At 36.5% G+C, this 27,877-nt stretch overlaps 2 protein-coding genes and 1 long non-coding RNA gene across 4 annotated transcripts; 2 read left to right on the top strand and 1 right to left on the bottom strand.

Moving 5' to 3' along the window:
• Positions 1-2,951: 2,951 nt before the first annotated feature.
• LOC116298924 (uncharacterized) lies at positions 2,952-7,204 on the top strand. The gene is made up of 3 exons (XM_031707505.2): positions 2,952-3,059; positions 4,961-5,024; positions 5,442-7,204. The coding sequence occupies exons 2-3, from the start codon at positions 4,963-4,965 to the stop codon at positions 6,097-6,099; spliced, it is 720 nt and encodes a 239-aa protein (XP_031563365.2). The 5' UTR covers positions 2,952-3,059; positions 4,961-4,962; the 3' UTR covers positions 6,100-7,204.
• Positions 7,205-7,718: 514 nt separating this feature from the next.
• LOC116298920 (centrosomal protein 15) lies at positions 7,719-12,542 on the top strand. The gene is made up of 4 exons (XM_031707501.2): positions 7,719-7,905; positions 8,730-8,853; positions 9,600-9,674; positions 10,964-12,542. Exons 1-4 carry the CDS (start codon positions 7,826-7,828, stop codon positions 11,021-11,023), a joined length of 339 nt encoding a protein of 112 aa, XP_031563361.2. The 5' UTR covers positions 7,719-7,825; the 3' UTR covers positions 11,024-12,542.
• A 3,581-nt stretch (positions 12,543-16,123) lies between these two features.
• Positions 16,124-25,520, bottom strand: LOC116298932 (uncharacterized). 2 transcript variants are annotated; one of them, XR_004197394.2, is made up of 4 exons: positions 25,434-25,520; positions 25,127-25,237; positions 24,673-24,787; positions 16,124-17,012 (listed from the first exon to the last, which is right to left on the bottom strand). It is a non-coding gene; the product is annotated as an uncharacterized LOC116298932 (long non-coding RNA). The 2 variants fall into 2 exon arrangements; XR_016119315.1 differs by lacking the exon at positions 25,434-25,520 and having other exon boundaries at positions 16,124-16,709; positions 16,892-17,012; positions 25,127-25,400.
• Between the last annotated feature and the right edge of the window lie 2,357 nt (positions 25,521-27,877).

Genomic DNA, 27,877 nt, shown 5'->3' with positions numbered 1-27,877 from the left:
GCAGAGAAGCCATCTAATCAGATTTAGGTTTGACCCCCGTTGAGTTTTGCGGTGATCAGCGATGGCAAGTTTGATATTTTGATTTCCTTTGTAATCTCATATCTCATTCGGTTTTTCCGCATACTTTGTTGAAGCACAATTCTTTGTATAAACAACGTTTTATAGACCCCTGGCTTGTATTGAATTCCTAGAGGAATTGTTCTGGGGGACAAAACGATAGGACGTCTCTTCTTATGCAAAAAGAAAAAAGAAAAAAGAAAAAAGAAAGAAAAAATCCATTGTTTTGTTCCCCAGAACAATTCCTCTAAGGACTCAGTGCAAGGGGTTTATACAGTTCCTCACACTCGTATTCGTATGACGCCTGTAGTCATCGACGACGTTAGAAAACATACTGATGGTTTTTTTATTATTATCATTATTATTATTTTCTTCTTGTTCTTGTTCTTCTTTTACTTTTTAATTCTTCTTTTTGCTATAACATTTTCAGCTCTATCCCTCAAGTGTTATGTGTGCAATAAAAAAAATGAAAACTGTAAGACTGGGGAGACCACGTGTAAAAGTTCACAAGACAGATGCGGAAAATCGATTTTAAATGGTGTGATCAATAAAAGTTGCACTACCAGCCAAGTGTGCAGTAAAGCCAAGGAATTTTGCAAGAACCAGGAAAAGTGTGAAGCCTATTGCTGTGACAGTGACCTGTGTAACGGAGGTGTGCCCCTGAAGCCTGTGACGTTCGTGACTCTCCTCGCCATGGCTCTTGCCGTTGCTAAGTATCTCATCTAACCATGACAACGTAGCAGTCATTCACTTTTAAAATGCAGCTAATTTTTTAACATAAACATTTTCTCGATTAGAAAATGATTGTCATTTCCATTTTCACTTTTATTCAATTATCGACTGTGAACCGTTTTTATCATAAAATTGTAAAACTAATTGAAAAATAATTGAATAATTAGGTATACAAAATAATTGCATATCAACGTTAAGATTATGTTATTTTTGTTATGTTTACTTTGTTGCTTTTTTGCTTGCTTTTTCAATAAATGAAATAACAACCAAATGTTGAATTGAACCAATTGTCTGAAAAAATTACAAAGAATGTAAGGTTACAAGGGAAAATAATTCTGGGCCCAGTTGTTCAAAGCCCGATTAGTGCTAATCCTGGGTTAACTCTTAATAAGACCTATAGAGTTAGTCCAATAATCCTGTTCAAATTTGTCAGACTTACTAATGTTGAGATGCTTTCTCAAATGACAAAGTATTTTGTTCTAACAAGATAATAATCAAAACTCGCCCCAGTGTCTATCATTTCGAAAGTGGCCATGTTTTACTGGGATACCTGTGGTAGCCCAATCATAAAATGTCTCTGGATTTTTTAATGAGATACCTGTGGTTTCACAGTCATAAAACGTCTTTGGTTTCGTTTTTGTTTTGTTTTTTTCCTGTCTTCTCCACGACAAAATGGCAAAGTTGCGCAACAGTACCCAGGGATCTTCAGAAATTTACCCAAGAGACCTTTGCGGGCATATGCTATGGGGTTCACATCCATACTCCAATCAATTATCATGTACCAAATGTCAATCAATGTCACTATGTTATCAAGTGATTATGAGAGGGCGGAGCTAGCAGATCAAGTGGCACAGGTCATGTCTACGCATGCTCTATTTCGTTGTTCGCCGTAATTCAAGACAGCTGAACTAGAAATATTAATTTGTCAATTTCGTGAACAAGGATTTCAAGCCGAGAAGACAGCGATGATTTCGAAGCGATTATTTCTAAGAATTTTCAATGAACAGTTCATGGGCAAAAGCTTTTTTTGGTTTAACTATTCATGATTCATCTACTCCAGTATTTTCTGCACGAACAAGCGAAGATCGATGAGGAGAACAGGGTTTCAAGAGTCAGAATTACGATACGCGATAGGAAAAATTCATTCAGGCATGACTCGTTTATATTCTCAGCTCTTGAACTTGACAATACAGTGTTCTGGCCAGGAATTTCTTTCAGGTGGTCAAAGGGCCCACCAATCCAAAATTTAGGGGCCATTTATAAAAATGGATGGGTACCAGTGGATGGGCCATTTCCAAAATCTTAAAACAAAGAATAATGTTGGTTTTTTTTGCCAGTAACTCTGTTGCAAATCTACAACAATGTAAGACAGTTTTATTAGTAATGATAACACAATAAACTTTCGCTGGGCAGCCATACTTGAGCCTCCAATAAACAAGGTCAGTTAACACAGACTAGTCCGAGTTGGCTAGTGAAATACAAGATGTCGGCTATGTTCGATTCGTGTCGTTTCATATGGACTTTCACCTTGTTTATTGACAATATAATGCAACTTTAATTATTTCAAAAGTACTTTAAATCTTTTAAAGCTATAAGGAAGTTTTGGGGGCGCATAGAGCTGAAATTTGTGCGCCATTTCTGTTTTGTTTTGTTTTGTTTTGTTTTTTTTTCATGCGCGATTTTTATGCGCAATGGCGCGGCCTGATAACAACACTGCGCCGTGAATATAGATATTCTTATAGCCTATATTTATTTATTTATATTAAATGTTAAAGTCTACTCACAAAGGAACATGAGCTACATAGCAATATTTATTTTGAGATAATATTTGACTAAAGAAGCAAAAGTAAACTATTTGCTAAGCACATTCCAGGGTTCAAGTTCTTTGCCGTTCGAAGCGTTATGATCTCCTTTAATTTTTCTTCAAAAAATAGTGATTCATCAAAAAATATCGATAAATTATAAAATTATAAAATGTAAAGCAAATATGAGAGAGGTCTTGAGCAAATATTAGCCTGTATTTACGTTTTAAATGAAGCATTTGGATTTTAAACTGAACTACTTATTTATTAGGGATTTATAGTTAAAGTCGGTCGGCAAGCATGGGTTTCCTGTGCCTTTTTTCAGGGTTTTCCGCTGACCTTAATTATCGCTGGCACCCAAGGAAGCGTCTCTCAATCGTCTAGTGAAGAAGGTTGTTGGCTGTTATTGAAAGTCATCGCTTCAAATCTTCAAGAAATTCAAGCCATCGAGGGAAAAACAAGCATTCAGTAATTATGACATTATCTTTAGTTATGTTTAGCGTGCTTATTTTTTAGAATAATACTCCAACGTATCATTTTTATGGTGCCTTGACAACAACGTCATTTTACCGCCATTTTAGTTTTCCCCGTTGCACAAATAATTCCAAAAATAGAATCGTTACTTGAAGGAAAAAGGTTAAAGAGAATCAAGCTATAGTGTTTTAATATTTATTTGTGAACTAAAATGCGAAAACATTCAAAAGTTTTAGCAAGATGGCAATTTGTAACAGTTCAGAGCTAAACTCTTCACAATCTTTCGTGTTTTTTTCTGGTTTAAAATTTGCTTGTATAGGCGTATTATCTCCAGGTATTTATTTAGGTTTTGATCAAAATGATAACCAAATAATTAGTTAGTAATATTTGATTTTTACCTAAAATATTACAAAAGTTCAATCTTCGAATCTGAGTCTGCTTCATTCTTTTTTTTTGTTTACGGATATCTTCTGGTACTCGTGTAAGATATTGACATTCATCTCTCTTGTTAATGCATGAAATAGGCTATGGAAATAAGAAATACGGCTTTTGTCAGTTTGTATTTAAGCCAGGTTGACACTAGGGTTAGGGTTATCGACTTAAGTATGAGATATGTAGAGGATATTACATGGGCGCGCGGAGATACGAAATTTATCTTCGAGTGTTGAAAAGATCTCTCACAAGTGAGAGATTTTCAACACGAGAAGATAAATTTCGTATCTCTAAGCGCCCATGTAATATTCTGTTTATTATATAATTATCAATGAAAGTATGTTTTGGCTTTTTCAGGCAATTCTTTCCGTGTATTTTTGAATAGCCATCGCAATGGTGTTATTTTCACACGTGAAAATAACATGTTATTTTCACGAGTGAAGATATCAATTTTTCGAAATAGAGAAAAATAGATATTTCATTGGTAATAATATAATAAATTTCTTTATTTCATTGACAAAAAGTGATTCCAATTTTTTTTTTTTTTTGGAATATATGCATTAGAATCAAAAATATATTGCCGCACTCGGTCCATACCGCATGACTTTGAGCCAAATGTTTTCATGTCTGGTCCTCAATAAGTGGATATAAATGATAAGCATAAACCAACTTGTGTACTTCCTAGGAACGCGCACACTCATTGGTTAATTGGAGGTGAATATTGTACGATATTCACCTCTGAATCTCGGAATATTGAGTCTGCAGCAAAATGGCATCAGCCAGCAATTGTTTTGCTACGACTTCCGATGAGGAAATTGAAAAAATGAAAGTAAATGCCATTCCTATCAATACTAAAGAGGCAACAAAGTATTATATGGCCTAAACGTTTTGCTAAAAGTTTTGTGTGAATTTGTCACACAAACTGCAAGTTTCTGTTTGTTTGTTTTTGTTTAATTATTGTATATAAAAATAAGTTACTCTGTACACAAGTTGGTATATGCTAAAACAATTATTCGCCTAAGGCTCAGTGAATATGGAGAATATTTACCTCGCAGCTTGAAGACTCGCGTCTTGGTAAATGTTCTCTGATATTCACTTCACCTTTGGCAAATAATTGTTAAGTATAATTTCAGACTTGAATTCAAAGTTTCTTGCACTGTGATTGATTGATTGATCGAGCAGTGTTACTAAGACCATAATCACCATATGAGGTCTTTCAAAGTTTGCCAGATCGAAAGTATTACTAAAGCGTTCTTATCCTATATTCCAACTTCTCTCTATATTCAAGAATAAAAAATTTATGCTCAGTGATTATGGTGAATATATACCTCGCTGCTCGAAGACTCGCAGCTTGGTAAATATTCCATCAATAATCACTTCAACTTTGGCAAATAAATTGTTAAATATTGAAAACTACTCCAATATTATGATACTTTTTGGTTTGTTTTATTTGATTACAACAGTCATGTCTGCTATACCAGCCAAAATAGTCCTGAAGAGCACCACATCCAAGACCCTGAATGACCGGTGAGAGCAAAGAATGCAGTCTTAAGAGGGACCTATAGGGGACATGAGCAAAAGGCTGTAATAAAAAATCCTCATCACTTTCGATGAAGATGCATAATTGGCATTGAAAAAGTAAAGGATGATTGTCAAAACAAAAACAAAACGAAAAGGCTGAGAAATGAAAATCCAATACAGCCATACACAGCCTGATAATGCTGGTGCTAACTTGTTTAGCTCAGCTTGAGTAAAGTGCTTGCATTTTACTCAGATAAAAAAAAATGAGGTAACTCATTGAAATGAAATCATCCAGAAAATGCTCATTCCCCAGGGCAAAAAAATTTAAAAAATCAGCAATGATTTTTATGATATTTTGAAAATATCAATAATTCAATTATAAAAAATGCCCATCATCAAGACGTTCATTCCCTCTCCTTGAAGCTTCACTGAGATTGCCCGCCAAATAAAGTCTCCTCCACAAGTTACCCTCGGAGGTCTGCGCATGGGACAGATGCAGCAATCCCAAGCAAGTTCAAAGAATCGACGACTAGCGGCACAGATGGCAAACCGACCTGGTGTTCAAGCTGCTCTAGGATTATCGCCACCTGGAGGAAGAGTACAAAACAGACTTGGGAATCAGAACAAAGGATCAGTGCAAGGAAGACTGGGTTCAAACAAGATGACTGGGTTTCGACCTGCCGGCCGTGGTGGTCAAGGTGGTGTCCAGCAAAGAATAGGAAGTGGAAGAGGTGGTTTAAGGAAAGGAACAGGACTGAAGCGTGGCTTTGGTGCTGGTGCCGGAAGAGGTAGGCTGAATCGTGGTGGTGGAATGTCAAGGGGTGTTGGACGTGGCATGCGTGGAGGTATGGGTGGAGGTCGTGGAAAAGCTCAAGGCAGTAGAGGTGCAGGTGCAGCTAGAGGAAGAGGTGCTGGCAGAGGAGGGCGAGGTCGTGGAAGAGGCCGAGGGGGCCAAACTAACCCTGTCAAATCGAGAGATGCACTGGATAAAGAACTTGATGAATACATGACTCAAACTAAGGGACACTTGGATGCAGAGCTGGATCAATACATGCAGAATGTTGCTACTGATGATCAATAACATTTCTCAAGAAATAAACTAGAACATTATGTGGTCATCATGAAGAGACCTGTGCATTTATGTGGACTATACATGCGTATATCTGTATATTATTATTGAAAGACTTTTAGGCTAAAGAACAATGCCAGTCGTAATACAGATTAAATCAGCTGATACAGGCTAGTTTTATCTTCTGGGCACAGTTGTTCAAAGCCTGATTAGTGCTAATCCTGGGTTAACCTTTTAATAAAACCTATAGAGTTAATCCTGGATTAGTGCTTATCCAGCTTTGAACAACCCAGCCCAGTGTTTTATTTTCAGTATTTGATAGCATTGCGTAAGCAATACCTGCATTGTGCTATTCACTATCACCATACATAATGTCGTCCTGAGAGAAAACCTATGTTGCATTCAGTTAATGAAATATAGTTACAGTGTGACTACTAAATACTTTCCAACTTTGGGTAGTTAAGCCAATCAGACAGCAGTAAAAAACAACTTTTCAACATCTTTTTATTCCCATGAGAAAATGACCATAGCTGTCTAGTTGTTTACAAGTAACATCAGGTCCAAATTACAACTCTCGTGCAGTCTAGGTTTCTGATTCATGGCTCTACCATTCAAAGTTGGAATGCATTGTTTTCATTCTATATTTTACCTTTTTTCTTTTTATAATACTTTATTCTCATCACATTAAAGAAGAAGAAAAACAATACATTTAGCACAGTGTACAGCTACATTTTCTTTCTTTTGTCTAACTGTCAAAGTGGCCCCAGTTAACAGTAGTTGTATTGTAAAATTTCGAAAAAAATAGATAACATAAAACAAATTATAAACTGCTGCCACCTAGATACTCCCTCGCAGGGCTTAAAGTAATGGCTGAACAGTTGATGGTCATCATCACAGTCTAAAATTAGTTCTAGCTTAGTTATTTCTGGCTGAAAAATAGAGGTGTTTCACCATCATGTGACGGCAGCCATATTAGATGGTAGAAACAATGACTTGGAGTGATTTTTACTCAGACCCTGCAAGGGCGGATCCAGCCAAAACTTTAAGGGGGTGGGGCTAATTGAGTTTCTCCTGTCAACACGACGGAAAATAATAAAAAAAAGCATATAATTCTTCAGTTTCGTTTTGTTGTTTTTTTTCCTGCTGAAGGGAGGGCTTCAGCCCCTCTTGTCCCCCCCACCCTGGATGCGCTCTTGCCCTGTCTACTCCTCTGGACAGATATAAGTTTTTTTCTCTTTACGGGAAATGCTTACTGCATTTTTCAATATTTTGCAAACTCCATAATATCCCATACACCTGGTATTAGTGTCCTCATGCAACGCTTCCTGGGGCAGCGATTCTTAGTGTTGTCACGACACTAAAAATAGCTGTGATGGAGTCTGAACTCGGTAAATACAAGCTGAACACTGAAATTTGGTTTTTCTCTGCAGTCAATTGAAAATTGATCAGAGGGCACCTTTCATGTTCTTTACTGGCGGCAGTAAAAAGTCTAGTAAATGTCTAAGTTCGCAGAATATTGAGGTCATTGAGAATTGGAGTAAAATATGTTAAATTTTAGTTAGCATGAGCCTTCGTTTCAGTTGATGTTACTTGGGTTCCCTGTGTAGGTATCTATGGAAACTGCTCGCTCTTCCAAGATGGCGGCTGGACTCGCCAGTTTATTGTGTAGTAATGAGAGGTTTCTCAAACGATTTCAAGCTTTAAAACCTTCTTCATTCTTTAGTTAGTGAGTATTAAAATGGATTTATCGTCGAGAGAGGAGAGACATATTAGATGGTTGGCTGAAGAAGCAGAATTGAATCAAAAACACGAAGAAATGTGAGTGTAAACCCGCACAATTTTTCGCTTATTATATCTTTTTGAAGCTTCTGCTAAGTTTTTTAAGCTAAATATTTCCCTTATTTTCATATCTGATGAGTTTCAATTTAGACACTCAATTCAAAAGAACATAGCTTCTTCTAGGTTTCAGGTTTTCTTTTTGTGTATATTCGACCTGATGTTTTTAGTGTCAAAAAGCTAATCAATCTATCTATCCAATCTATCCTTTTTCGTTTTTATGTTTTTTTTTCTTTCGTTTTTTCTGTTTGATGGGGAAGAGAAGGGGGGAGGATATGTTATGTTTGAGTGTGGGGAGAGGGGTACCCCCAAATTGATGTTACAACATAATTAATCCCCCCACACAATAATTTATAAACACTCCCTAAATACCACAAGTAGCCCAGGCTCATAGTTAGTGTGAATAACTGAATCAACAGAGAGAAAGACAGACAAAGTAGTGTATGGTGGGGGAGCGTCATCTAAACCTGAATGAAATGAGCTGAAGTTAAGCTGTGGGGCTGTTCAATATATCAACAACACACGGTGAGAGTTTTGTTTGATATTATTGATTTTAAAGCAGAAAAATGAGGATTCATAAATACCTATATATTCTTCGTATAATACCCATATAATCTTTGTCTGTCTGTCTCTCTATCAATTCAGTTATTCAACACAAACTATGAGCCTGGGCTACCTGTGCAAATAAGTGGTAAATTTGTGATCACAAAATTGAGGGGAAGGATGAATAAAATTCCAGGTTCTCTGGATTCCCTCCTTCACATAGACCATCACTCTAAATTCAATATTTATTTTTTGTCCTTCAGACTCGCTAAACGAGAAGTGCTGCTTGCTTCATCAGCAAGTCTCTATGGCAACAAGGAAAAGAAAAAGAAAACAATGAAACATGATTATTTGAAAGCAAAAGCCAGGAATGACCAGTTAATAAAGGTAAGTGATTTGTTTTACACTCTACCTGAAACTCTTTCTCGCAAACTATTTCTAAGTAACAAGGGGGGAGGGCTAGGGATAGCACTTTGTTGTTGTTTTTTGTCGAGCCTGGCTTAATTGCCCTTTGGTGTGATACAGTAAGCTACATTTTTTTAGAGGAAAAGAAAAACACTTAAATCTTCCTTCCTTCCTTCCTTCCTTCCTTCCGCTTCCCCTCTCTTCTTCCTTCCTGCCAACCTCTTCCTCCTTCGTCCTTCCCTTCTCTCCTCCTAACCTCTTTCCCCCGCTTCCTTCTTTTCTTTGGACGTACTTCCTCCTGGAGTCCTCTTCCTCCCCCTCCCCACCCCCTCCCCCTTCCGTCCTATTCATTGTTCCTCCCTCCTTGCTTCTCACCCCCCCCTCCTCCACTCCTTCCCTCTCTTCCGTCTTTTCTTCCTTCTTCCTTCCTCCTTCCTCCTCCTTCCCATCCCTCCCTCCCTCCCCCCGTCCCTCTCTCCTTCCTTCCTTCATTTGTTCCTCCCTCCTTTCTTCCTCCTTCCTCCTTCCTCCTTCCTCCCTCCTTCCTTTCTCCTTCCTTCCTTCTTTATTTCTTTCTTTTTTTATATATTACAATAGTTTTGCTTATCAAATATTATTTATCCAAAATACACCTAATAAAATTTTTTTGAAAAGATGTCCCTCTTCCTCAATTAATTCTGAGTTTATATGCTCAATCTGGATTAAGTATCACTTATTCTTGTTTACAGGAATTTGAATTGACACAAGAAAGCTTAAGGATGAAAGCCCATAACCCCAGTGGTGCATCATTCATTGCTTTGAGAGTGAGTACCTTGACTCCAGACATGACCTTTCCTATTATCTCATTTACTACCTTTATCCTTGAAGTTTAACCTGTGAAATTTGATATTTTTTCTTTCACACTGACTAGCATTTCAATGACTGTCAAACAGAGAACTGAAATAAAATAAAGAAAATTGTGGGAGATTTTGGACTGAATTAAAGAATTTAATTTATAATATAATTGGGATACTACACGTGCTATGATTGGTCGAAAACCATGTTTGATGAGAGTATCAAAACACGCTACCGTCATTTTTAATCTATCGTGCGCGCTTATTGGTCAGTTTGAACAAGACTGCACGTAGGGAGACTTTGCTTTTTTCAGATCTTTTTGAGCGTTTGTTATTTTATAAAACAAATCAAAAACAGTTTTCTGTGTTTGATACTCTGATCAAAACACTTGGGATGTTGGGAGAACACTTGAGAAGCTGGAAACCACTCCGCTACGCGTTGTGGTTTCCTACGTTCCTCTCGTGTTCTCTCAACATCCCGCGTGTTTTGATCAGAGTATCAAACACGGAAAACTGTTTTTGATCTGTTAATTTAAACATTGAGAAATTGCACACAAATTAAAAACCAAACACGCCCTATTTCTATTGTTTAATGTTGGGTTTAAATTTCGATGCAAAAAAACCTATCCCAGGTTTTGAATTCAGCATTGATACTAACAGGGGAGAGCGGGCTGAATTCAAAACCCGGGAAAGGTTTTCCATCAAAATTCAAACCCTCCATCAAACATTAAAAATAGGGCTTGTTTGCTTTTTTAGCCACAGTTAAAACACCAGGGCGAGGATTTGCATTGAAATCCAAGACCAAGGGCCGCATAACCTTTACTTAAATCATTTTTGAGAGAAAAAAAACTCAAAATCCTTCCATCTCTCATTAATGCTACATACTCTTCCCCCTCCACCCCCGTCCACCCCCCTCCATCCCCCCTCCATTCCCCCTCCATCCCCAATAATGCATTTCTAACAAAATGACACAAAAATTTATTAATTATAATTTTTTTTATTTTATTGCAATGGCTAGCGTGTTTTTATTTTTTGCTAGTCAAATTAAGCAGGCCTTCATAAGACATAAGTTTTGCAGTGACATCATTTCGATGTCACTTAATTTGATATCTCTTTGGTTCCCTAGCAACAGCGGGAGTGGTTACCATAGCAATCTGCGGTCTAATTCATGACCACAGTAGTGAGAGGCAGCAAATTAGCAGTATATGCTATTTGTGCTTCTCAATTAATTATTATTATTATTTATTATTATCTATTAGGATAGCTATTTTGCCGCAGTTGAGAGAGAGTGGCCCCAGTGGTACAGAAAAGTAGTCTAAACAACCAAATCTCTCCCTGGAATCTCTTGATGGTGCTGTGGCTCATATGGTGAAATCAAGTAGATGTACGATGATGAAATCTGTTTTGATTGGTTCTTCAGAAATCTATTAACTATTCTAAGGGGTACCACCACATGACTCAAAACTCCTTATACTAGTGCTAGTATTACTCATGTTGGTTGATCTAACAAGAGAAGCTAATGAGGAATGTTTTGTTATCGCCAACCAACATGGCGGCTATGACGTAACATGCACCCCAACAATAGGAGGATACCTATCAAATAACGGCCGTGTTGGTTGATCTAACAAGAAAAGCTAATGAGGAATGCTTTGTTATCATCAACCAATATGGCGGCTATGACGTGACATGCACCCTAAGAATAGGAGGATACCTATCATACAACTGCCGTGTTAGTTGATCTAACAAAAGAAGCTAATGAGGAATGCTTTGTTATCGTCAACCAATATGGCGGCTATGACGTAACATGCACCCCAAGAATAGAAGGATACCTATCAAACAACTGCCGTGTTGGTTGATCTAACAAGAGAAGCTAATGAGGAATACTTTGTTAACGTCAACCAACATGGCGGCTATGACTTAACATGCACCCCAAGAATTTGACAACAGATCAAAACAAAGTGTCATATCAGAAACGCAATGGTTTTAAACATTTCGCCCACCAATACTCTACGATGAGAACCACACTCATATTTAACAATTATTGAATGAAAAAGGCCCCGTCCACACGTGTCCGGAAATTTTTGTATCCGCAATTTTTTTTCTGTATTTTTCATTTTTATTTTTTGCGGATACGAAAATGTTCGCGTCCACACGCAGCGTATTCGAATCGTTTTCGAATCGTTTTCACTGTCCACACGTATCCGGAAATTTCTTGAGCCACCCTGATGCACGCTAGTGCCTAGTCCCTTTGACGGATAGTTTTTCTTATTGAGCATGCGCAAAATCGTGTTTACGTCAGCGTATTTCAAACTTTGCGGATACGACCGTCCACACGTATCCGTATTCGGAGCGTATTCGAAAATTTCCACTATGGAGACCGTTTTCGAAAATTTCCGGATACGGATACAAAAATTTCCGGATACGTGTGGACGCAACCCGTATCCACAAAAAAAAAATTGCGGATACAAAAATTTCCGGATACGTGTGGACGTGGCCTTAGATGACAATGCTCAACTTTTATAGCTGCGGTTTGTAAGGTAAAATCTCTTTATTTGATTGCACTACTTGACACTTTTCACATATGTACCCCCTTGATAACCACCGTGGCACATCGTTAAACGTCCCTTCCTCTCCTGTAGACATTCTTTTCCACATAGCTACATACCGGCCATTACCAGCCGGCTGTGCTGGGCCCCAGTGATTAATACTCAATGGAGCACCGCTGACCCATTTCCATTGACCATCTTTCACCATGAGACCAATGTGCCATTCATTTCCTTGTGGAGATGTTATATTTTGGATCTGTTTATTGATGAATGCCCATTCATCTTCTGTTTCCATGGAGACTAGTTCGCTGCCTTGTTCTCTGCAGGCGCGTCTGTTTTGTTTCTACTTTTTCCCGTTGGTATTAAACGTATAGAGTGATTTACCATAATGGACTTAGCAACAGAATAAAGAACAGAGAAAAAAAAAATTGTTATTTTAATTTTTTTAAATTAAAACTATGCTCATTGCTTTCTACGCCCTTTTTGAGACTAAAGCTGCGTTTACATGGTACAGGACGAATTTTTTACCGGTCAAAAACCTGTACGCATATATAAGGATTCATTCAAATGGGACTGAGCTATCCGAGCAAAAAAATCGTACGCCTAGCCGTGCAAATTTGGGAACGATTCGGTGTAAACAGAACGTTTTTTATACAATTAAAGAGACAGTTCCGGATTAACGGTTTGTACAGGTCCAGTTTTTGAACGGTAAAAAATTCGTCCCTCAGACTAAAGGGGATGTTATACAAGACATCAAGGGTTTGAAAAAACCTACGCATACCATATGGAACTTAATTAATTAAAGAACTTAAGTGTGCGCGGGTTCCCTGTGGTTTTAAATGTTTTGGGCTTCCTTTGTCAAAGGCCAGGTCTCTAAGCTAAATTCAAGATGGCGGACAATTTCGTGTGTATCTTCGCTGTATTATCTGCAAGTTTTGGTTCATATCTTCAACATTTTAAAGCTTTAAATTGCTGGAAAATGATTAAAAAGAAATCTACGTTCACTTTCAAATCAAAGGTAAGCTTACTAAATGTGGATATAAAGCTTTTTCACACGTTTTTCTACTGTTTCTCAGATGTTCTCCCTTTGCAAACATATATTTTACTTCCATCTTGTGTCGAGTGATTGGTCATGATTCTCTGTATCAGGAGACTGAGTAAGCAATCCCTTCCTGCAAAACTGCTACACCACCATTAATAGATAGTCACTGTTTTCAGGGGCGGATTTAGATATTTTAGAAGGGGGAGGGGGGGGGACTATTGCAAACGTTTTATCAGGAATTCAAGGAAAAACGGGTGACAGTTACTTAACGATATACTGAGAAAGTTAAGTAAAAGGGGGGATGGATCCAAGGGCGGTAATATAGGTCACCACTAGACTAGTCACCTATATTACCGCCCTTGGATCCATCCACATTTGCTTTAGAATAAGCCAAATACCACTGTGTTCCTCAGTAGTAATTTGATTACAGAACTGATCATTTACTCGGGGCTAGAACCTTATTTCATTGTCCAAATATTCACAGATACCAACGGTAAAGTAAAGAATGGACAACTTCAATAATACAAACACTTTGAAATTCCACGGACCTACATTGTAACACATGGATATTTGTTTATTTTTATTTATTTTATTTATTTTGTTTTCCTTACGATAAATGATAGAGACTTCACATATTTTTATTTTTGTTGCTTAAAAATATCACAACCAAACCCCCTCCCTTCCCTCCCTTCCCTCCCTTCCCTCCCTTCCCTAACCCCTTTCCTCCTTCCCCTCCCCCCCGGATAAAAAGCAGACGTTGCGCGCGCATGTCTCTGTACTGTGATATCACACGCTAGGAGCTGTAGAGCAAGAGAGAAGCAAGCTTGGGAAAGCGAAACGTAACCCAGTGTTTCTCTTGGTTTGTGTCCTAAGACTCACAGATAGTTTATATCACGGTATAGCGACACTCGATCACATTTAGAATGTTAGAATGCGCAATATCAACTATTAAATATTATATTATTATAGAGACATGCGTGCGCGTTTTATATAACTTTTAGAAAATAAATTATTAATAAAATAACTGTTATGAATGTCGCGTTCTGATTGGTTTGGAGCGCGTGCTTTATGAGAGCACATTGCACGCGCGAGCACTTTCCGTTGCGTCATTCCTATCTGTTATTATAATTTGTATTTTATAAAAGAAATAAAAAACTTGCTTGCTGTGCTGTGTGCAGTCATAAAGCACTTGGGGGTTGGCAGAACACTCGAGAAGTGTCCAGAAGCACTCCGCTACGCGTCGTGCTTCTCCTAACACTTCTCTCGTGTTCTTCCAACCCTCGCGTGCTTTATGACAGCACACAACATGCGCGCGCGTTTTCTATTTCTTCGTTAACTTTTTTTTTTTTTTTTTTTTTTTTCGAACGTCTCTGAGTCCGCTTACGTTATGTTTCAAATATTTTCTGATATATTATTATTAAATATAGTGATTTCAGATAATCCTTTCGCATGAAATCACAAAGTTACTTTATAAAAATTTCAGGACTTTTAAGTTTTTCAAAGAGCTTGAGCGCATTGTCTCCCCATTTTTAGAGCGCATGTCATCCTCTACAGTGTCATTGGTACTGTTTTGATGAACGGTTGTACATGGGAAGACAATTTTTTCTCAAGACAATTTCATGCATTTGTTCTGCCAGATTATGAGAAATGAGAAAACATACGCGCAATTAAGCTGCTAAATAGATTTCAAAATCTCAAGGTCGAAGATCAATTATGGCTACAATCATTTTATTCGTTTTAGGTTTGCGTTTTCAAGTTTACTCAAACTTGGCCAAAAATGACGACATTAAGATCTTAAAGCGAATTGAACTATTTCACTATGACGTCACTGCTTGTTTATGTGGGGGATAGAATCGCCAAATCCAATAGAAAATTCAACAAAGTTTGCTCCTAGCGAAACAGTCTAATCTAAAATGGCCTGGTTTTCAAATATAATATATGTTAATATGTACTAAAAAATATTCTGAGCGTTTGCTGGCTATTTTACTTTTCTTCGTGGATTGATACGGGTTTTAGAACAATTCTCGGTGAATTTGCTTTGATTTGACCCCATCCGACGACCATGATCCTTTGCGTTTAAACAATAGATTGCTTTGATGTGACGTCATAGTGAAATAGGGCAATTATTTTAAAATAAGGCGGTTACCTAAACTACCATATGCCAAGTAAGAATTTTAGAGTTTCGTTGAGCTTCATCTCTGATGTAACATAGGGCACCCGACTGAAAGTTGAAGCAGACGTCATTTCCGGTGTCATTTCCGGTAAATATTCAATAGAAAACTGCGTAACAGATTCATGAGTTTTAAGCATATAACTACTCTTTGACTCATAGGACATGAAGGGCAGTGTTGCTTGTCATCGCAGGCTGGTAATGCGGAGTTTCACTGATACAATGTATTCTCCATATTGAAGCCAAATGTATAATAGTTCCTGGTTGATATGACGGACAGTGTTCCCCTGTCTGCTCAAGTTTGAGATTAACGAGAATCATTCAGCTGGTTGACTCATCAAACATTGAGTGTCGTATTTCCCTGTGTCCCTTTTTAAGGAAAAGGACTAGGGAAGAGCTTAGCAGCCAGGTCGAGGGCGTCCGCTTATCCTTACCATTTGACGAGAACCTCTCTGTCTCTTTCCTCCAAAACTTCCTCGACTTTCCAAAGCTTTTCTTTTTCACTTTTTTTTTTTTTTTTTTTTTTTTTCCCTTCTTGTTCTTGTTCTTCTTCTTCTTCTTCTTCTTCTTCTTCTTCTTCTTCTTCTTCTTCTTCTTCTTCTTCTTCTTCTTCTTCTTCTTCTTCTTCTTCTTCTTCTTCTTCTTCTTCTTTTTCTTCTTCTTTCTTCTCCACAACCCAAATATGGAATTGATCATACCATGGAATGAGCTTTCTCTACTCCATCTTCGACACTAACATATAGAGTAAAGCTTGATATGTACCAAGCATTAGAATATCCTCTAACTGACTGCACCTGATGGACAGTGCTTCCTTGTCTTTTTTTTTTTTTTTTTTTTTTTTTCGTAGATTGGCGATTAGATTTATGATATTCATTCAACTTGTTTGATACCAAGCATTAGAGTATCCTCTAATTGATTGTGAATGACGGGCATTGTTTGCCTCCCATATGTAGGCTGGCAATGAGATTCATGAGATTCATTCAACTGATTGATGCCAAGCAATAGAATACTCTCTGGTTGATAGCACATGACGGGCAGTGTTTGCCTGCCATTGTAGGCTGGTAATGAGATTCATGAGATTCATTCAAATGATTGATACCAAGCAAAGAATACTCTCTGGTTGACAGCACATGACGGGCATAGCATGCCTGTCATTGTAGGATGATAAAAAGATTCATTCAGCGTGTGCATTTAGCCACCAAGAAAGACAAATGACATTATAACAGTTCCAATGGTCACACAAATACCTGTGTAATAAGCAGATGCGGAGATGACTATGTTATTGTTACAAAAATCAATGTTACAACCATCAGTATTACAGCACATTATCCGACAATTCGCTTTCATCTGCAAACAGTCAGACCCAGAGCACATTTCAGAGGGTGCGCATATCTTTGTATAAGTTTTCTTAAAGATTCCATTTCTGTACCATTGGATCTCTGCCGACAAACAAGACGTTTCGGAGCCTCGGCACCATCGCTTGAAAGTATTTTTTTCACAGTGTGTCCAGGATTGGTTTGAAACGCATTCGTAACACCATAGACTTCTTCCTGGAAAATAATAAATTTTTTTTGTTTGTTTTTGTTTTTGAGAATAGTCCCCTTCACATTTCCCTGCGCCATATTGAAAGGTAGCCGTGCCTTTGCATTGAAGCGAGACGAACGGTGAGCTTGTAATGATAGAGACCTTTTTTAACACCTTAGACAATTATTCACATGTCTCTATCTTTGCAAGCTCACCGTTTGTCGCGCTTCAATGCAAAGGCACGGCTATCTTTCAAGATGGCGCAGGGAACTGTTAAGGGGACTATTAGCAATTAATGTGCGAACACAATAAACGGGAGCACTCGAACAAAATTTACGATAAAAAAGGCTTTATCCAATCAAGAAAGAGCAAAATGAGTACCCTATTAGCCTCAGCCAATCACAATCACTCATTCCAACAGTTGTTGAGAACAGTTTTCCTCAGAAGTCTAGGCCTCGTTGCTTGATCCTGATTGGTTTAAGTTTGACTTGTTTGATTTCTTTGTTTTCACTCTATGTCGTGATTGGTTAGCTTTCTTCAGGTGGTCCTGGTTAGCATGCCCACACAGTAATAGCCAGTGGTAAACAAACCTGTGGCCTTTGTTCCATGATTCAAGAACCGCTGACCACCGTAAAAGAAGGGGGGGCTTAGATTGGGAAATATAAGAGACTATTATGGGAAAAAGTGGGGGGGGGGGCTAAGATTGGCAATTATAAGAGACTATAGTATTTTTTTTTTAATTTTTATAGTATGGGAAAAGGTAAAGTGGGGGAAGGGGGGAAGGGGGGGGGGGGGAGGGGAGTTACATTACAGCCCTCCTCCATTCCCCTCCCCCCGTCTCCGCGGTCCCAGTGGTTGGACTAGAATTTAGAAGTTGAATTTTTTATAGAAAAATTTGAGAACCTGGAGTCGAAAAGCCCCTTGGTTTGAGGTCAAATTATCGGCTTTGCACCATCACTTGGAGAAGCTATGAAAAGAGGCAGGAAAAATTGGGAAGAAAGGATTCAATTTCCTCGGGAAAAGACACTGCATTGGGCGATTTCTTAACAAAAACGTATCCTTTTCTACTTAAAGTTTTCTATCTGTGAAAAAAAGCACTTCAAGCGATTGACCTTCGCTTAATATACTTCAATTTGTCGAGTTTGTCTTTCCTCGGTACAGAGCAAGTGACTCTCTTCCACTTATAATTACAGACAGCTGGGCAGGGCGGAATCAAAGCCAGGCAGCTTTTAATTTTCGACGACAATTTTTCAACTAAAACGAATTCTAATCGATTTAAAGCATTTTGTATTAAAAAAAACTTCAAGCGATTCAACCTCTTCTTTCTGCTGATATAGAATACGAACGACTCTCTTCGCGTACTAAGAAAAATCGTCCGTAATCATACATAGCTAAGTAAGTGATTGCCCTACTAAAACGAATTGTAATCTACTGAAAGTTACTAACGGAATAGTGGAAAAAAAAAGCGTTAAGTAGGTATTAGTTTTAGGTCACCCATCCAGGAACGAACTTCCCTCAACCGGACTTGACTCTGTGTTATTGAAGCCCGCTTTTTTTCCACTGAACCACGGTTCCAAGTAAATCAGCATAACAATCGCCGCGCAAACAATGCACCGAATAGACTAGAGTTTTTAACATTATACTTTCAACCGATTCCGTGCGTGGCAGAGATGCAAGGGATTAGCCGATATGGTCTGGGGGCCGCCTGGTCTCTCCCCTGATGCTTTGGCTAGAACATTTTCTTGCGTAATTCGTGCACCCAAGGGCAGAAGGATTTAATCGCCGTCAGGTCCGAAGTCCATACGACGCCTCAGCTCTGCGGATGTCTCGGGGGTATGGCAAATTTGAATCGGCTTTTTTTTTTCTTTTTTCTTTTTTATTCAATTTAATTAATTAATTAATTTTTAATTTCTGTCGCTGGGTTCGAATCCATATAAGATTTTCTTTTCTTTTTTTCTTTTTTTCTTTTTTTTTTTTTTTTTTTTTTTTTTTTTTTTTTTTTTTTTTTTTTTTTTTTTTTTTTTTTTTTTTTTTTTTTTCTTTTTTTTTTTTTTTTTTTTTTCTTTTTTTCTTTTTTTTAATCATATTATCTTGAATTTGACATTGATCTTTCTTTACAGCAGCATAACACTGAGTTAATCGGAAAAATTGAATGTATTTTTTCTGAATTCATGAGATGCTGCCTGGAAACAGCCAAGTTTGCCAAAGCCTTTTCTTTTTTTTTTTTTTTTTTTTTTTTTTTTTTTTTTTAATCATATTATCTTGAATTTGACATTGATCTTTCTTTACAGCAACATAACAGTTAATCGGAAAAATCGAATATATTTTTTCTGAATTCATGAGATGCTGCCTGGAAACAGCCAAGTTTGCCAAAGCCTTTACTCCATGCATCTTAGTCAATCTTAAAACAAGTTTCGATTCTTGGTATTGTCTTTTGATATATGGTAATGCGCAATTTACCGGAAGTGAAATATAATCAATGAAAATCATGCTTTGAAACAAATCTTTTATTTTACTTCCCTTCAAAATAAAAATTAGAAATCGGGAACATATATATATATATATATATATATATATATCTTTTGACAAGCCTTTGAACGCATGCGCTCTTGAACCGGAAATCCCAGAAATCCAGGTCTAAAAAAAATTGCATTATGCCAGAGCCCTCGTTCTTCGCCGCAGGCCAGAAGAAACGTAGGCTCTGGATACGAGATTGCTTATGAAAGTGAGTGTTGCGTGACGACACTAAAGCGCCTGCGTAGGAGACTAGAACGAAGCCCGTGATGCTCTGAAAAAATGATAAAAATTCAAACTTAAACGATCCCAAGATATAGTGCTTTAGATTCGTTTGTAACGTTGAATAGTGAAATAGCATTTTTACCAGATTTTCTTTAGTATTGCCAAAAAGTATGAACGTCGTATATGGTACATTATTTTATTCTACCCAATAAATATGTATTTGATAATCGACGTGTTTATACCATCAAGTCTAGGTTAATATATCGTACTGGCTTTCTTTTTAGACATTTTTCTTATTTTCCTTTCTTTTATACACACTTGGGATCTCGCTCTCAGTCTCCCTCGTTTCAAACACCACAGGAACGCCTCAGAAGAAACAGACGAGAAATTCTCGAAGGAAATAGAGAGACGCATGCGGAGGGGATTAATATCATACGATCAGGGCTATCCTTAGCTGACCTTGGTATGATTCTATTAATGGTATTGAGATTTCCAAATAGAATTCTATCGATATCTAGCAGAATAAAGTCAAGTTCAGGCAATCGGAAACGAAGCCAAGTACAATTGAGATACAGGATAGACATAGATATCTTTTGGTATGATTGCATTAGCTGTAATACATCTGTAGTCAAGTACCACTCAATTGAGTTCACGTTCGATATCTTAAAATTCGCTTCAAATAGATCAAAGGCTTATGAATTATTCATGATCTTTTGAAGTCGTTAGCCAATCATAGCTTGAGAAGAAATAACTAGCTAAAAACTAGTGTGGGCTGTGTCGGTGTTTCTAATGAAACAGTAATAAAAGGGTAAATTTTACACCGTGAAAAGATGAAAAAACTTACTGACTCCAACGAAGGACTAGCGTCCGAAACGTCCGTAATTTATTTTTTTTTTTTTTTTTTTTTCATCTTTTCACGGTGTAAAATTTACCCTTTTATCATTACAATTATAGCTTAGTATTTCTACGCGAGTATATATCTTATGTTGGCAACTGTTAAAGCTGTTAAAGCTCTTTTAAATACAGCCAGGAATAGTGAGTTGTTATCATGTAATTAGAAAATTAATATCCAGGACTCAGAAGAATAATTTCAATACTTGGAAAGAGCATGTTAAGATTAGTATAAATGGGAATTTTGAACAAAGTAAGTTCAAAACTCGTGAACATATGAATTTTCAAATATCTTAAATTTAAAATATTCACATTTAAAAAATCATAAATTCCAGTTTGGAACTTAATTCCTTCGACTTCGCTGTTTTATCAAGTTTCAAATGCTCTTTCCAGCTTTGACAAATATGGTTTTTGTTTTACTCGAATCAGAAGTATGACAAAATTCACAATTTCGATCGAAAATCATATTTCCGAGTTTCGAACTTATTTCTATCAAACTTCGCAGCTTCTTTTTTTTTTTTTTTTTTTTTTTTTTTTTCCTTTTCAACTTTAACATGTCTCTTAGTTCCAGCTGTAGTAAATGTTTGTTTTTTCCTCTCTTTTACCAATTTTTAAATACCTGATCATTCATGTATTAAGATTTGCACTTGGTAAGCATCAGGATTAAAAGAAGTCAAGCGCTGGGCGCTCTTCCGGATACTCGTTCGGTTTTAAAGCCCCGTTTACACTAGCGATTTTTTTGCGATATTTGCTACGATTTTTTTGCGATTTTGTCCATAATAAATAATGGTAAAGAATTTACTTCTAAAGTTTTTTTCAGGATACGAAGATTTTCCTAGACGAATGTCTCTTTTGAAGGATGAAACAAAAGATTTCATATTTCCGAAAATTGCCACAAAAATCGCAGCAAAAATATTGCAGCAAAAATCGCCAGTGTAAACGGGGCTTAACATAAATCGGCAAAATATTCTTATTAGATTTGAAGAAAAAAAGAAGCAAAAAATCTTAGATAGGTGGAATCCCAAAAAGCATATTACCGTAAGGAAATGGTTCGAAAAGGATTTTTCCTGTTTCTAAAAAGTTAATGCCTTTTTAACCGCTTCCCAGGGGAGCATTTATAGAATAACGCCGGCAAAATGAAAACCTAAAAGGAAAATATCTAATGATTGAAAAACCAATATTTATAACTGCTTTGATCAAGTGCTTGATGGGGAGGATATTTACGCTATATAGTATAGATGAAAGGGTTTACGTTTTCGAAATATTGATACATAGCTAATGTACATAGCGGGTTCCGAAAGCCGATTTCAGTTTTTAACATTACCGCCGATCTTAATCTTGAAGGGGAAAAAATAAATCTACAAGCCTTATTATTATCATTCACAATTCTTTTCCTTTCATTGCACTTCTTTAAATTTATTTAATTATCTTCTTTCTGTTTTCTATTTTTATTTGGTATAATATAATTATTTTATAATTTTCTGAAAATTTAATAATTAAAAATTTTTTTTTTTTCTATCGATGTAAGTTTGTTTGATTAGGCATCTAGCAATCAAGTCATACCTTTGGGCCAATCGACTGGAAATAAGATTATTTTGATTACCCGGCGTGTATTTGAAGTCATTTTCCAGGCGGTTTGAAACAGTATAAATTTTAGGGAATAATATGAAAAAAAGAAAGGAAAAAAAAGGATTGTTTACGTTTCGAGTGTACTTACAGTACCAATATTCAGATGTAGGCTTTACATTTGACAAGCTCTTTAGTTCCAATATTTCAAATCGTCTAGTAGTAATCAGTTAAAGAGGTTAAAGATAAAGATATGATATATAAACAGTACTGTAGGTAAAGAGTACATCAGGTTGGATTCTAGAACAATGAATTATTCGACACGAATTGTGGTTTGTTGGGGATGCAGGTGTTTTAAGGTATATAGCTGCATTTAATAGAAAACCTCGACTTTGCTGGGCTGATCTAAGTCAGGACACGGCTAACTCACAGATCAAACCCTGAAACATCCTCTGGGCTGATCTGTAAGTAAGGGCACGGCTAACTCACAGATCAAACCCTGAAGCATCCTCTGGGCTGATCTAAGTCAGGGCACAGCTAACTCACAGATCAAACCCTGAAACATCCTCTGGGCTGATCTAAGCCAGGGCATGGCTAACTCACAGATCAAACCCTGAAACATCCTCTGGGCTGATCTAAGTCAGGGCACAGCTAACTCACAGATCAAACCCTGAAACAAACACTGAAAATCAGAATACGATTAGCTCAAAAACCCTCGAATCAAGGGAAAGATCTAACAAACTCTTGCTAAACATGTAAGAGGCTAGTGTACTGAAGCTCTGCCACATTTGATTCAAGTATATAGTAAAGTAGTTTTCTGCTGAAAGTTCTAAGTGCGAAACGTCCATTTCGAAGTTGGGTTTAAAGTTACAAAGCATCTTTTGTTATCAAGAGTTTTCAACATTCATTCACTTTATTTATGTTGGTTTTTGATGGCATCTTTCCACCAACGCATTCTCGGTAGAATATCTTTATACTCATTTAGCCAGGGTTTTTTTTACATGCAAGGTTTTAGTCAAAGCTATCGTGACCCAAGTTTTTTTCCTTTTTCTTTTTTTTCATAATAAGAATCAAACTACATTCATTCAAATGCGAGTTGGCCAATTTTTAGCTTTTTGCTATCAGTACTAGTTATCGTTATCGAGGTATTTGCATTTAAAATTTCGTAACCAAGATGTGTGGCTGTAGGGCTAAAATCGATTGTAAAGCGACAGAAGACAGAAGACAAAGAAACTTAGGATGTTTGATGATAAAATTCATGAAAATTGTTCACGAAAGTAATTTGCTTGTCTCCCAAAGCCAATTTTTCAACTTTCTAGACACTAATTATAAAATATTTCATACGTATATAAACAATCATAGGAAACTAGCTAGTACTCGTAAGGGCAGCGTATGACTGGTACACTATTTTCGGTAATTCCAAAAAAAAAGTCTTCTTCGGCCTCGGGGTATTATCATGAAGTCAAAAACCACTGGCAACTAAACATTTGCGAAAACTCTCAAAACGTCAAGCTTAAGAACTAAAAGTTTCTGTTTTTTTATTTACTTTATTTTTTACACCTTTTTCGATATTCGTCTGGATAAAGGTAAATTTAAGAAAGAATGAAGTAGGCGAAATCTGAAATCTAAAATGTTAGGAAAGCTGTCGACAAATTGAAGTGTTTTTACTAGTTTAAGGAATAACATTTTGCTTCTTTTTAAACCATTTCATTAAATTTTATTTGCTTACAATTTTGAAAAGTCTAAAACAGAAACAATGCAATTTTCTTCGGTCTGAAAAAAAACTAAAGAAAAGGAAAAAGGCAAAGTGTAAATCAACAACAACACAAAAATTGTCTTTGGTCTCAAAACTGCCAAAAAAAAAAACAGGGGGGAAAATATGAATAAGAAAATGGACTTTTATTACATGAAAAGGTCATAAAAAAATGCTATTCATTCGTTATACTAACTAAAGTTATTATGGTAAATAGAGTCGTTTTGCATCAAAACATCTTGAATGAATTGCCTGACAAAGAACTCGCTAATTTTCTTGAGAAATTAAGTCGAAATCAAATGAGCGTCTAGAAAATTCCTCGGTTTTATGCCTCTACAACGCTATCTTCGCTCATTGCAATTCTTTTTTTAGTAGCTAACAGGAGTAATTCTTATACTAAGAAAGCTATAACCATTTCTAACTAAACAAGTTCTTTTTTATAAACTCGGTCCAAATGTACTGTTTTTGTTTGATAAGGCTTGAATCGATACACATATCGTTTCATTGTAGGCCTATTTTTTGAAGCTTTTAAAAAAGCAAGCGCTGCTTTCTGTGACCAACCAACCAAAAAATGGCTTCAAGAGCTTGACTATAAAATTCCATCATTAGAAGAAAAAATATTGTTGTAGCTTTGTAAAATATATGAAATAAAGATTACTTGTGAATATTTTACGTGGGAATCTCATTTGAGACCGAGATAAATATTATACTTGCACAAATAGATATATCTAACTTACCTTGCTCGATTAATTGTGATATTATTAGCATCAGAAAATAAAACCGTCGGGTTCTTATATCCATCTTTTAAGTCCAACGTTGAAATAACAGATAATACGTATAAGCTTTCGGGATCTGCAAAAAAGGTTTGGCATAGATTATTTTATGAAGACCTTTATAAGACATTGTTTGGGTTACGTCAGAAATAAGGAAAGGACTGAATTGATTGATTGTTTAGCAAAAATAATAGATAATTATGAATCGCTTCCAAAGTCACGAAATGTAATCCTTAGCTTGATATTCTCAGACATCATAGAGAGAGTTAATGTTTAATCTGAATCGGCTAAATTTTTGCGTCCGTCTCCTCTGGTACCTAGCATATATTCCAGAGATTCTTCCATTAAAGTCTAAATATACTACATTTAGCAACAATATAACTAGTGCATTATCTAAGTAATTTAAATAGAAATTTACCCGTTTTCTTGCTCAAATAATTTTCAGGCCTTTTCTACCCGTTTGTCTGTTCGAGCTGCAGTGTTTATCGTATTACAAGATCTTTTCGCTCTACTAAATCAGACATGAATCCTATGAATACAAGGAAAACTGATGATGATTAGTCTTCAAAGCTGTCTTCAGCTGTTAGTGGCTAAATAAACAAACAGAAGTAATGCTATATATCTCTCCGGTTCTATTATCGCTTAACTCTGAACTAAGGGTATAGAGGCTACTTTTGCGAGTATAGAGACACTTAAAGCCTATTTTTGGTGACGTGCTTACGTACTAGCTTCAGCTTTTATGTCCTAGGCAACTGCTTTGTTTTTCTCTTAGAACAGCTTGAGACAAGAGAGACCTCAGACTTAGACTTTGCTCTATTCAACTCATGAGTCGCTTTGGCATCAGAATTATATATTATACATTGCGAGCAAATGGCTTTGTATTCAAAATACGATAATAGGAATTCTCATAGCAATCTTTAAGTTGGGTTAAGACAATGGAACACCGCTGAAGTTGTTCCGGAAGATTTTCTTTCGCCTACAAAATAATTGTCATGATCCCTTTTGGCAGACAACGATGGTAAACTTAATAAAAATCCCTCAATTCCTTGGCGTGTTCAAACTAAATTAAGAGACTGAAATCGGATTTATTCAATTATATATATTTATAAAAATAAGTTACAATCTTTACAAATCGAGCACTTTTATATATCTACGTATTTGTGACGTGTGACGTATAAAGCGGCAGATTGCAAGGCGGCACACCTGCTTTTAGCTAGAAAACCCTTCTTAATGGTTTTTAAATTTACTATCAGTGGGATGTGTTGTGGGGGATATGGTTGAGTGAATAACGTACGTCCAGTTGGGCTAAAAGGGTCTATGTTGGATGCCCAAAATATCAATCTAAAAATGGCCGGAAAGATTGGATCAACTCTGTTTTACCAAAGGTTGCAACATTCTAGTTATTCTTAATCATTTTTTCATTATATATTGGTTATCGTCTTAATGTAAAATCTATATTAGTAGAGAGTTTTAGATTGACTTTTTTTTTCTCCCCGCATACGGCAAACGTGACCACGTTTTCATAGTTTTCCTTTATTTTACTTTACCTTTTACAAACCTTCTCACCAGGCTCAAATACTACTAGTTTTCTACTACTTGGACTTTTTTGCGATTCTTTTTCAGTAATTTAAAACATTTTTTTACTGATCAACTGACGTTTCACGTTTGCCGTGAACGTAAAACTAAAACTCTCTAGTGTTCAATGGATTGGTGGGTAAAGAGAAGAGGCTGTTGGTAATCTTTTTAGAAAGTTTACTTGAACTGGTCAATTGAAACGAAAAGTTCAACTGTGAAAACAAATTACTAATTAAGAGGGAATTCTTTTCGTATTCAAGCGGTGGGCTCCAAAAAACTATTTTCTTGAAGAAAGGCTGTTGTACAAGGCTAAAATCTTGTTATTCAGAAAGCTTAACTTGTTTGGAAGTGGAGATTACTGATGAAAGTGGAATCAAAGTGTTAACCCAAAGCAAAAATTTTATTCAAAAATGAGGTTTAGGCCTTCATTTGCTTATTCCCCATATAATTTCTATAAAAAAGCCTGACAAAGCTACATTCTAACACAAATGCAACAAAACATCTTTGTACAATTGAAAATACTGCTTTAAACAGGCATTTTATCATAGTACATAAGTTTCTAACTGTTTAAAATAGGTTTTGAGTGTTAACCCAAAACAAAAATTGGGATCAAAACTCATACGAAGATCTAGTTTTTGGCGCTTTTTGCCATTATTGCTCGTTATTGAAAAAAAATTCCTTTTAAATATGTAATTATTACAAAGACACAAAAGAAAACAATAGGAATAAGTTATCCTAACAAAGTTCTGCTAACAGAAGTTAGAAGATCTTAGAGTGGTTTTGATTAACCCGTGAGATAGTTGGTAGACTATTAGAAGCCGCTTTGCACCATCACGTGATGGCATCCATGACAGCAGGAGGAATCTGGTTTAATCTGATTTACTTGAGAAAGAGTTCAGTTTCTTAGAAGAAAATAATATAAAAATCACTAGACAACGTGTAATAATCAAATAGGGACAAAAGAAAACAATGGAATTAGGTTCTAAAAACTAGTGTGAGCTGCGTCGGTGTTTCTAATGAAACAGTAATGATAAAAAGGTAAATTATACACCGTGAAAAGATTAAAAAACTTACTGACCTTTCGGACGCTAGTCCTTCGACTCTTTTACTCTGACGAAGGACTAGCGTCCGAAACGTCTGTATCTTTTCACGGTGTATAATTTACCTTTTTATCATCATTGTTGTATTAGTCTAATATCTATTTCACGGGTTTAATGACTTCACTCTAATTGTTCAGTGGTCCTAAGGAAAATCAGCTCTATCCGACCCTTCAAATAGCTAGACGAAGTATAGAGGTTAGAAGATTTTGAAGTGGTGTTGCTGTAAATATTTTGTTAAGTTTGGCTCCAGAGCAGAAATTCTTTCACGCTAATGTTCTTTCCTAAATTTTGCGTTATTTATCTAATTATGCGTGAGTCACAATCAGCGCATGCGTGCTAGTATGTGTTGTTCATTTTGTGGCTATTAGAGAAAAGCATTTGCGCATGCGTGAATTTCAGCACGTTTTCTAAGAATTTAGAAGAGTTTAAGTGAGAAACTGAGCAATGTGATTGGTCTGGACAACCGTGTTCGTGCCGTAAGCTTTTCACATTCA

Source organism: Actinia tenebrosa, unplaced genomic scaffold (assembly GCF_029948245.1).
Source record: "Actinia tenebrosa isolate PJP-AT-01 unplaced genomic scaffold, QUT_ActTen_1.0 PGA_scaffold11__36_contigs__length_13525064, whole genome shotgun sequence".
Taxonomy (NCBI): domain Eukaryota; kingdom Metazoa; phylum Cnidaria; class Anthozoa; order Actiniaria; family Actiniidae; genus Actinia; species Actinia tenebrosa.
Note: the sequence above shows the minus strand (reverse complement) of the source record. Positions and strands in the feature narration are given on the sequence as shown.

Coding starts and splice junctions, on each gene's coding strand:
- LOC116298920 (XM_031707501.2), top strand. CDS start 7,826: ATGGATTTATCGTCGAGAGAGGAGAGACATATTAGATGGTTGGCTGAA. Junction 8,854..9,599: donor GGAATGACCAGTTAATAAAG/GTAAGTGATTTG, acceptor TCTTGTTTACAG/GAATTTGAATTGACACAAGA. Junction 9,675..10,963: donor CATCATTCATTGCTTTGAGA/GTGAGTACCTTG, acceptor ATTATCTATTAG/GATAGCTATTTTGCCGCAGT.
- LOC116298924 (XM_031707505.2), top strand. CDS start 4,963: ATGTCTGCTATACCAGCCAAAATAGTCCTGAAGAGCACCACATCCAAG. Junction 5,025..5,441: donor TCCAAGACCCTGAATGACCG/GTGAGAGCAAAG, acceptor CTCTCCTTGAAG/CTTCACTGAGATTGCCCGCC.